This window comes from Lithobates pipiens, unplaced genomic scaffold, assembly GCF_037356315.1.
Source record: "Lithobates pipiens isolate NorthernLeopardFrog02 unplaced genomic scaffold, aLitPip1_a1.2 Scaffold_19, whole genome shotgun sequence".
Taxonomy (NCBI): domain Eukaryota; kingdom Metazoa; phylum Chordata; class Amphibia; order Anura; family Ranidae; genus Lithobates; species Lithobates pipiens.
Genome location: NW_027507764.1, coordinates 209,888,616 through 209,898,895, shown reverse-complemented (window position 1 = coordinate 209,898,895; position 10,280 = coordinate 209,888,616). Strand labels below are relative to the sequence as shown.

At 43.4% G+C, this 10,280-nt stretch overlaps 1 protein-coding gene across 1 annotated transcript; it reads right to left on the bottom strand.

Annotated features, from left to right (window-relative positions):
- Positions 1 to 265: 265 nt before the first annotated feature.
- Positions 266 to 9,610, bottom strand: YAE1 (YAE1 maturation factor of ABCE1). Its single transcript, XM_077491673.1, has 3 exons — positions 9,409 to 9,610; positions 5,457 to 5,578; positions 266 to 2,131 (listed from the first exon to the last, which is right to left on the bottom strand). The coding sequence occupies exons 1-3, from the start codon at positions 9,520 to 9,522 to the stop codon at positions 1,714 to 1,716; spliced, it is 654 nt and encodes a 217-aa protein (XP_077347799.1). The 5' UTR covers positions 9,523 to 9,610; the 3' UTR covers positions 266 to 1,713.
- Positions 9,611 to 10,280: the final 670 nt, after the last annotated feature.

Genomic DNA, 10,280 nt, shown 5'->3' with positions numbered 1-10,280 from the left:
CACAATCAGAACTATACTAGTGTCCCCAAAAATACAGTGTTAGATGTGGGATTTTTTTTTTACCAAAAGGCACATAAACAGAATACATTTTGGCCTAAACTTGTGAAAAAGTTTGATTTTATAGTTTAACAATTTATTTTTAATGTTAGCCCTTTTTTTATTTATATTTATTGCATCCAGTCATAATCAAGAACCTTCATACCAAATGGAAAGTTTGGTACTGAAAATGCAGGATGCACTTAACCAAAACCGACAGTTTTTAATCAATATATATTATATATTTGACTTTTTCATTAATATGAATGAATATGAATTTGTTGGCCATTATAGGCACCTTTAGTGCAAGAAAAATGCATCCCTTCAAATTCTCTGTATGTCTTCCCACTGGTCTGTTTTGCTGTTAAAGATCCTGCGTGCTGCATTTTTGATTGGTTAACTTCTGAAGCACCCACCGTGGCTATACATTGCTACTTTGACTTTAAATACCGTTATGGCAGCAGATGCCATAACCCTGGTATATTTATCCACGGATGGCAATCCTATTTCACATAAAAGTGGTTTCAGTAGCAGTCTCGCTACGAGATCACTTTAATGGGAGGTGGGAGAGGCCCCCCCCCCGGGCGTCTCTGCCCCTTACCAGAGCCATTAGAAGAAGCGGCAGAAAACTATGCAAACCCTGGGATGGATGGGCAGGAAGTCGAGAGAGGGTATGATGGCCCCCACTTGACTTTATGCCCTTGGGAGGACCAGAGCAACCATCCTCCGGCCTTAAAAAGGGATAATTTTTTTTTTTTTTATTGCTCTTAAGTGTAAATGTGAGATCGGAGGTCTTTTTGAGCCCAGAAGCGAATGCATACGCAAGTCACGCTCACATATGTAAACGGTGTTCAAACCACATGTGAGGTATCGCGGTGATCGCTAGAGAGAGAGCAATAATTCTACCACAAGACCTCCTCTGCAACTCAAAACTGCTAACCAGTAGAAATTTTTAAACGTTGCCTATGGAGATTTTTAAGTGCCAAAGTTTGTCGCCATTCTACAAGCGGGAGCAATTTTGAAGCATGACATGTTAGATATCAATTTGCTAATAACATTATCTTTCACATCATATAAAAAAAATTGGGCTAACTTTACAGTTTCCTTTTTTTATTTAAAAAGTGTATTTTTTCAAAAAAAAAAGAAGAAGAAATAAAAAATTGCTTTTGTAAGACCGCTGAGCAAATACAACAAACTATTTTATTCTCTAGGGTGTCTGCTGAATATAGTGTCACACATGACCTATGAAAAACACACCATAAGCAGTAAAATCGCAGAAACATCGTGTGAGTTGTCAGTGCCATTATCGGCACCTTTTTCCTCATATCTGAAAAATGCAGATAACACCATTTTTGGTGCATCTCTACTTTATACCCTCAGGGACATCATGATAGGGATTTTGGGAAGGGGTGGAATTCTTATTCATCAAAGAAGATGTATATACTGTATAATATTGCAGGATTCCAGGATGTAAAGTTTTTAATCATAACCAACCATCAGTAACAGTTTCTATAAATAAATTATAACTGTTCTAGAAACAGTTGATAGGAAGCATACAAGAGAATCCAACCTCCTAAGGATCCTGATGTAAGTGATGCATTTTTTTACTGTGACCATGTCTGGTAATAAAAAAATTAAAATAAAATAAAAATATCGCTAATAAAATCTTCTGCGTCTTCAAATCAACAAATACTTCATTTCAAGAGTTTGCAAATAACAAAGCAGATCTGAGGACAAGTTGAGCTGTTGTGCTATAGAGCGAGTACCTTTCAAAATACGACAAAGTTCATGTTTCACAACATTATTCAGCTCCTGTATAGTCCTACAGTTTTGAAAGGAAGAAGGAAGACACTCCTGCTTGCGGCAACAGTCCTGGCCTGCAGCACAAGAGTCATTACTGGGCTCCTGTGTATGGCTGCTGAGTCCCATGTCATCCATACAGCTTGATAACTCAGACGGATGAACAACTTGATGAATAGAAGACAGGCCTTTGACAATTTGGTCCTCACATTGGCAGATGGCAGCTAGGAGTTCACCAAGCTGTGTATTCATCATGGGATCCGATTTCTGAACTTGACACCACGTGACAAGAGCACTGAAAAGCAGAAATCAATATTACTATAGTTTATACAGTGATCAGTATATAGGGCATCATTGAATAAAATGTTTGTGGGCAGAATGGTCTCTGTGCTGTGCCATAGCAACCACACAAATACTCTGCCAGCCTGACAAAGAAAGGCTGGAATAGGTCAAAAATGACTGCCAATTCACCCTCAGACACTTATTACTGTGTCTAGTTTATTTTGCAGCATTCACATATTAAAAAAGTGGAGGAATATTCCTATACATTTCAAATTAGATTCAAATCCAATTACTTTTCAAAGTATTCATAGCATAATAGGACACGTCTATGTGAAACAGCCAGTGATGGCATAATCTGAATTACATTTATACAATGAATTTGCAGTACATTTAAATATCAGTTCTCTGACCCATGTCAGTAGTGAACCCCTTTAGTAAGAAAATACAGATCAGGCAACCATCACTTTCTATCACTACCAGATACCACTTCCCCCCCCTTTTTTTTTTAAACAACCTGTGGTCCCTTCGGCAGTGCCTTGCGTTGTATACTGACCAGGGGCCCAAGTTCAGTTTTGTGAAGCCTGCACTTCAATGAACATAAATGTGTAGATACACTGTAGGATACAGGAGGACCATGAAAGATCATTTGACTGCAGGCTGGGACAAGGAATTTGGAGGTTATTGGGATGGGGAGGAGCTGCTATTACAAGTCAAGGGTTGCTTGGAAACCATCTGTATTTTCATAGTCTAAGACTTGGTTCATAGACTAAAAACTAAAACTGTACAAAAAAACTTAGCGAAAAAAACAGTTAATAAATGTAATATGGACATGGAGTGTTCTGTTCATACATTAGCCACATAGTCATGCCAAAACATTTGTTCTTTTGGAATAGTGTGGGAATGGATTAGAGCCTCCATGAGCTATTTTTTCCCTGTGAGGGATGATTCCCATCATGTCCTAACCTGACCATTCTTGGAAAACTAGCTTTTGTAGGCCCTAGATCTAAAATGGAACATAATAGATTAATGTTTTCTCAGCAAGGGATACCATACCTGAAAACATTAGTCTATACAGACTGTAATTGGAAAGGGGTTCATGCATAACTGGGTTTTACAAATATATATTTACTGTTATTTAAATATTTAAAGCCCAATTTAACTTTTAGACCCCTTTCACACTGGGGCGTTTTTCAAGCGCCTTAGCGTTAAAAAAAGCACCTGTGAAGCGCTTGAAAGAAGCCTCATCTGCAATCCCAATGTGAAAGCCCAAGTGCTTTAAGAGCCCTTTCACAATGTCAGTGCCCGAAAAATGCTCGTAAAGCGCCACTTAAACTAGCAGCGCTTTACCAGCGTTTTTCGAGCGATATTGGGGCGCTTTTAACCCCTGCTAGTGGCCAAATAAAAGGTTAAAAGCGCTCGCAAAACGCTGCTGCCAAAAGTGTTTTTCAGGCGCTTCACATTGATTTCAATGGGAAGGGGCGCTTTAGGGAGCGGTGTATTCACCGCTCCAAAAGCGCTGCAAAGAAGCTGCTTGCAGGACTTTTTTTTGATGCCCTGCCAGCGCAGCGCCTCAGTGTGAAAGCACTCGGGCTTTTACATTGGGATTGCAGTTGCGGCTTCTTTCAGGCGCTCAGGCGCTTTTTTAAATGCTAAAGCGTCTGAAAAACACTCAAGTGTGAAATGGATCTCAGTGTGAAAGCACTCGGGCTTTTACATTGGGATTGCAGTTGCGGCTTCTATCAAGCGCTTTACATGCGCTTTTTTTTTTAGCGCTAAAGCGCTTGAAAAACGCCCCAGTGTGAAAGGGGTCTTTGTTTAACCACTTTCCACCCAAGGACGTCATGAATATGATTCCCACTGAAATGACATCCCACTGAATGATGCCTGCAGCTATAGGCCATTATTCAGATATCTTTGTTTGCAGCCAACGATCCTGTGCACCATAAGAACAATCAGCAGCAGTTCCACCGCTTGATCATTCTTACAGGCGACGAGAGGGGACCCCCCCCCCGCCATCCGGTTCTTCTCTGGGCTCTCCTGTGCCATCAGGGACCCGGAGAAAGAATCTCCCCCTGCCAAATGACGAACATATGTTTTCCAGCCTGGAGGAGAGATGTGGGGTCTTGTTGACCCCACATCTCTCCATAAAGAGGACCTGTCACAAATGATTCCTATTACAAGGGATGCTTACATTCCTTGTAATAGGAATAAAAGCGAAAAAAAAAAGGTCGCGCTCAGAAGCGAATGCACACGTTAGTACCGCCTACATATGTAAACGCCGTTCAAACCACACATGTGAGGTATCACCGTGAGCAACAGTTCTAGCACTAGACCTCCTCTGTAACCTGTAAAAAAAGTGTCGCTTATAGAGATTAAGTACTGAAGTTTGGCGTCATTCCAGGAGTGTGCATAATTTTAAAGCGTGACATGTTGGGCATCTATTTACTCGGCGTAACATCACATTATATAAAAAAATTGGGCTAACTTTACTGTTTTGTTATTCAAGAAAATCATGAAAGTTTTTTTCCCCAAATACCATGCAATTTATTCCCTAGGATGTCTAAAAAAAAAAAAATAAAAAAAAATGAGGGAAGGACCCCGTGCAAACAGTTTCTCTCGACAGAAATCCAAACACCCCTGCTGATTTAACCACTAGCCGACAAGCGCACGGCAATGTACGTTGGTACAACAGCACAGCTGGGCAAATGGGCGTACAGGTACGTCCCATTTAAATCGCGGCATTGAGGGGCTCGCACGCCCGCTGCGTGCTCCGTGACCGAAGGTCCCATAGATTTGATGTTCGCCGGGGGCCCGCGATCGCGTCACGGATATTCTAACACATATTCATGTGTTAGAATGGCCCAAAGTCCAGACCTAAATCCAACTGAGATTCTGTGGCAACACTTGAAAATTGCTGCTCTCAGACACTCTGCATCCAATATGACAGAGCTTGAGCCAGTTTGCAAAGAAGAGTGGACAAAAATTACACTCTCTAGATGTGCAAAGCTGGTAGAGACATCCTCAAAAAGACTTGCAGCTGTAATTACAGCGAAAGGTGGTTCTACAAAGTATTGAATCAGAGGGCCTGAATACAAAGGCACGCCACATTTTTCAGATATTTGTAAAAAATTGAAAAGCATTTTTAATTTTCCTTTCACTTCACAATTATGTGCCATTTTGTGTTGGTCTATCACAAAAAAACCCCAATAAAACACATTTAGATTTTTGGCTGTAACATGACAAAATGTGGCAAAATTTCAAGGGGTATGAATACTTTTTCAAGGCACTGTGTATATATTTCTCACACATATATAAACTCTTGAAAAATATTCAGATACCTAATAGTTCCCCGAAGTTCTCCGCATGGCATTAGGATGTTTACTCCCAACTTATACCCTAGGTCGAATCCTGTCTGCAAGGAATTTTCCTTTCCAGCGTCAACCCCATCTCGATACCCTTCCTGAAATAAAAGAAATGTAGAAAATGATATCATAGTTGGAACCATACAATAAGGCTGCATTCACACCTGAGCGTAGCGTGTTTGAACGTTTTTACCGGCGTTTTGTCGACAACGAGCGTTTTGTCACACTACAACGCGCGACAACGAGCGTTTTGTCACACTACAACGCGCGACAACGAGCGTTTTTTAACTTCGGCGTTTTTTTTCAGCCAATAGGAAAAATATTTTTCATCTCCTTATTTTTTCTTGAGCAGATACAGCGTCAAAACGCCCGTAGAAACGCTCGTTGTCGCGCTAAACGCTCGAATCGAGCGTTTCCATTAGTTTCTATGGGAATGAAAACGCCCAAATCAGCCCAATTCGCGCGACAAAAAAGGGTCCGGAACTTGTTTGAGCTTCAGGCGTAGGGCTTCAGGCGACATGGAGTGGAGATGTGAACCATCTCCATTGAGAATAATGGATTTTTTCCCCTCCAGCGTTTTGTAGCTTCAGGCGTAGGGCTACAAAACGTTCAGGTGTGAACGGGCTGTAAAAGGGAGTCCTATGGTCCTCTGCATCCTGTTACATAAATATGCAATTTCCAGTTTAAGGAATATTTCATATTTTGTCCATTGTATGCGACTTGCTGGGCTAATCTTCCCCATCAGCTACATATTAGCTTATTGCATGGGTGAAGCAAAACCGGACTTGTGCTAAAAATGCTGTATAATTGTATCTCTGTCTCAACAAAATACCTATAAAAGGTCTTTGTGTGGTCAGAGACCACTATTCACCAGTGAAAGATACAAATCATAAAAATACAAATAATGTGTGGGGTCAGACATCAATGTAAGTCACTGTGAGTGGGTGTTACTGGATGGAACAAACCTATGAACTGACGCCGTACCCCCTTCCACACCCCCTGGTCCCTGCTGTACTTACTTAGATTGGGAGACGAGCGGTCAGTGCCCATGCCACCAGTCCAGGTATTTGAAATCCCCACTTTTCTACCCTGTCTTTCTGCAGCACTTCTAGGAAAGCTCAGAGTGATTCTGATTGGTAAGCGCCAGCACAAAGTATTGCTCTGATCCATCCCAGAAATGTTGTAGAGAGAGAGGAGGAAGAAGAGCAGGGATTTCAAAACCCTCAACCGCAGGATGGGCTGTATAGCCCATGACCCACAAAAAAGGTAAGAGCAGGAGAGACCAGGGGGGTGGGGAGAGTATACAGTTTATTTTTGTAGGGGAAGAATCAGCCAGCCAATCTGAAATCAGATCCCTCCTATAGCAGATATCACATGACCAAAATACCTAGGTATTTAAAGCGGGACTACACTGCGGAAAAAAATATTAAAAGCCAGCAGCTACAAATACTGCAGCTGCTGAATTTTAATAAATGGACACTCACCTGTCCCGGGGTCCAGAAATGCCGGCAGCCGAGGCCGATCGATCACTCGGCTATCGGCTGCTGCCGCCACCATTCTAGGTGAGGGAATCAGGAAGTGAAGCGAAGCGGCTTCACTTCCCGGTTCCCTACTGTGCATGCGCGAGTCGCGCAGCGCAATAGGAATTGTCCGCGCTGTCTCTGGGACCCGTGTGTGTCCCAGCAGACAGCACGAGGCATAGACTCCCGTGGGAGTCTATGCCCAGAAGTGGGTGTAAATACCTGTCTTTGACAGGTATCTGTCTGGTAGAAACAGAAGGTTGGGGGAGCTGGTCCCCAACCCGTCTGGCAGATTGGATGACAGTTGGCTGTAAACAGACAGGCGGTCCACTTCCATCCCACTGCCCAAAGAGGAAAGCGGGCTATGTCCGTTTTGTTTATGCAGACTTGTCATCAGCCTGCTCAGTGGGGATCAGCGCACAGATTCCCCGCTGAGCAGGCAGATCCGATGGAACGAGTCTGCCCGACTGAAAGGAGCGTAAAAGTGCATTCACAGTAGAGGCGTTGAATATAATTACAGCACCGATGCATAGTGATTCAGACGTTCGCAATTCGGCATTGATGCTGAGAGTCGGTTGAATCGATCTCCGATGACCTCATATGGCGCTCCGTGCAGTGCTCTGCCTCTTCTGGAGAAAAAGAGGCAGAGCCTGCCTGGTGGATAAAGCCCCCCTGCCATTCCCCACCCCTAGAGATGGACACTGAAGCAGAAAGTCAGTTGATGAGCTGACAGCCAGTAGAGTGCAAGGGGAGGAGCTCAAGGAGACCTGACATCAGGAGAGGCATCACTGGCAGTACCGGAAGGGAGAAGAGAGGTAGAGACACACTGAGCATGGAGGAGGGGGAAATCAACTGACACAGAGTTAGTAAATGCCAGTGTCACTGATCTAATTTCTTCACTACCATCCCTCTGATCTCATCCATTCCACCATCCCTCTGCCCCTGATCCCATCAATCCCACCGTCCCTTTGTCCCTGATCCCATCAATCCCTTTGTCCCTGATCCCATCAATCCCACTGCCCCGGATTCCATCCCCCCATCATCCCTCTGCCACTGTTCCCATATATCCCACCATCCCTCTGCCCCTGATCCCAATCCCTCCACCACCATCCCTCTGCCCACTAATCCCATCCATCCCCACCATCCCTCTGCCCCTGATCCGATCCATCCCTCTAACACTGATCACATCCATCCCACTATCCCTCTGCCACTGATCCCATTCATTATATTTTGTGCATTTAGCACAGGAATGCATTTCAGGTCTTTGTTAAAACAATCTACTGAACAGCCCAGAACTAGTTTGTGAGAGGGTAATGGCCCGTACACACGAACCGAATATCGTACGACTTTTTTTGCTTAATAATCGCAAGTAGAAATTTAATAGGTAACTAAAGTCATGGAAATTCTCGTACGACTGAAAAAAAAAAAAATCTTAAGTGATGTCATGTGTTGTAATCTATTTGTATTGTATTTTAGGAATGACAACTGTACTGACTAAACGAAAATCATACAAGGAACATTTTCGTGCTTGTCCGATCAAATAATAAATCGGGTGAACTGTCGTTATCAGCTCTCGAAAGTAGTGTACACACGATCCAAAAATCTTACGATTCTTCCTCGGACGACAGTTTTGGATCGTGTGTAGGGGCCATATTTCACATTTTCACAGTTCTTACGGCAAAGAAGCCTGTTTTTCCCCCAGATGTAAAGAATGTCCCTTTGTTCTCTGTAATGAACTGAAAGTGAATAGCCCTCTTTTGGGATGGTTATGAGAATTACCCTCCTCAAATAGGTTATATATATATAATTTTGTATGGGAGTTCTTCTGATTGCTTGAATTCTTGGATAAAAACCATGCGCAGTAATCGTGATGCATCACGAAATCGAATCGGGGACAGGATAACAGTAATCAAATCTAATTTTGAGACCAGTGAAGATACGGACACTTAATTCACAGTGTGTGTATAATATATATATATATATATATATATATATATATATATATATATTCTCCACATTAATGTAGGCTCTTGCTTGCAGAAGATCCAGAAAAAAAGATCCCACATTTAGACACATATAGCATCCAGGGGTGTACAATTCTTCTTTTCATTCAAATAAATGACAACACTTTTATGCATGTAAAATGTGCAGTTCTGTGCACCCAGGACACAGAGGTGCTGTACTTTTGTTGTACACAGTGCACATTTCCACAGGTAGGGGGCGCTGTGTGCATGAGCTCATTGATTACTATAATACTGCATCTAGATGTGCACAGTGTAGTGTACATCTAAACGCAGCATCTATCTGCCTGTGTGAAGAAGCTTCTAGTTATGAACATAAGATCAGGCTTCAGTAATGTGTTAATGCCCCCCATAGTCCCAGCACTGCCAGGAGTCCTTTCTCCTCACCTTTAGTCTATTCTCCATGGACTTCTGCCACTCTCTGTGTAGAAGGTTCATCTCATCTCCCTCCTCATCGAACACCTCCTCGTCCCTCTCCATGGCCGCCCTCACCCAGGACATTTCCAAGCTGCTGCCCTCCTCACAGGTCCAACCTAAACTCCTCTATCACCAGATGACAGCTACGTACAATACCAGCGCCTCATGTGACGTACAATTACCTCGGCACAATATCGAGAGGAGTCTGGCTGCAGAATGGAGCTCCACCGATGACAGGAAGCACGTGGTCTCCACTCCACTTTTTTCTTCTTTTTTTTTTTTTAACTGAACTTTATTGTGACTCTGTTAGCTGAAGGTACACTACAGGAAGTGGAGGTCACATGATTTCTGTGTAGAGTGGAGCTCCAGTGACTGCAGTCTGCAGCTGCTGAGCCATTCTGTTGTCACTATTATTTAAAGAGGAAGTAAACCCTGATGGGTTTACTTCCTCTTTTTTTCCCTGCAAAGGTAAAGCATAATGGACTACTATGCATCGTATAGTAGCTCATTATGTGTCACTTACCTGACACAGGAGCCAGCGAAGTCGCCGCTGATCCCTGTAGTCCGCCGCATCCATCTTGCTGGTGGCGTCTCGCAGCTCCGACCAATGACAGCGGCGAAGCCGCGATGACGTCACTCCCGCGCATGCGCACGGGAGTCGCGTCTCACAGCTCCGCCTCTGCCATTCTGCGAAGCCGCGATTACGTCACTCCCGCGCATGTGCACGGGAGTCGACAAATTAGGCAAATCCATTTTTGGATTTGCCGCATTTAGTGCGCCTGCGCGCCGCTGTCTACGGCGCATGCGCCGTAGACAGCGGTGCCCATTTTCGGGCAAATATC

Excerpts from the sequence above, each read along its gene's own strand:
- YAE1 (XM_077491673.1), bottom strand. The coding sequence starts at position 9,522 with ATGTCCTGGGTGAGGGCGGCCATGGAGAGGGACGAGGAGGTGTTCGAT. Across the intron at positions 5,579-9,408 it reads CCATGGAGAATAGACTAAAG|GAAGGGTATCGAGATGGGGT; the intron begins GTGAGGAGAAAG and ends CTTTTATTTCAG. Across the intron at positions 2,132-5,456 it reads GAACTTCGGGGAACTATTAG|TGCTCTTGTCACGTGGTGTC; the intron begins GTATCTGAATAT and ends TCTGCTTTTCAG.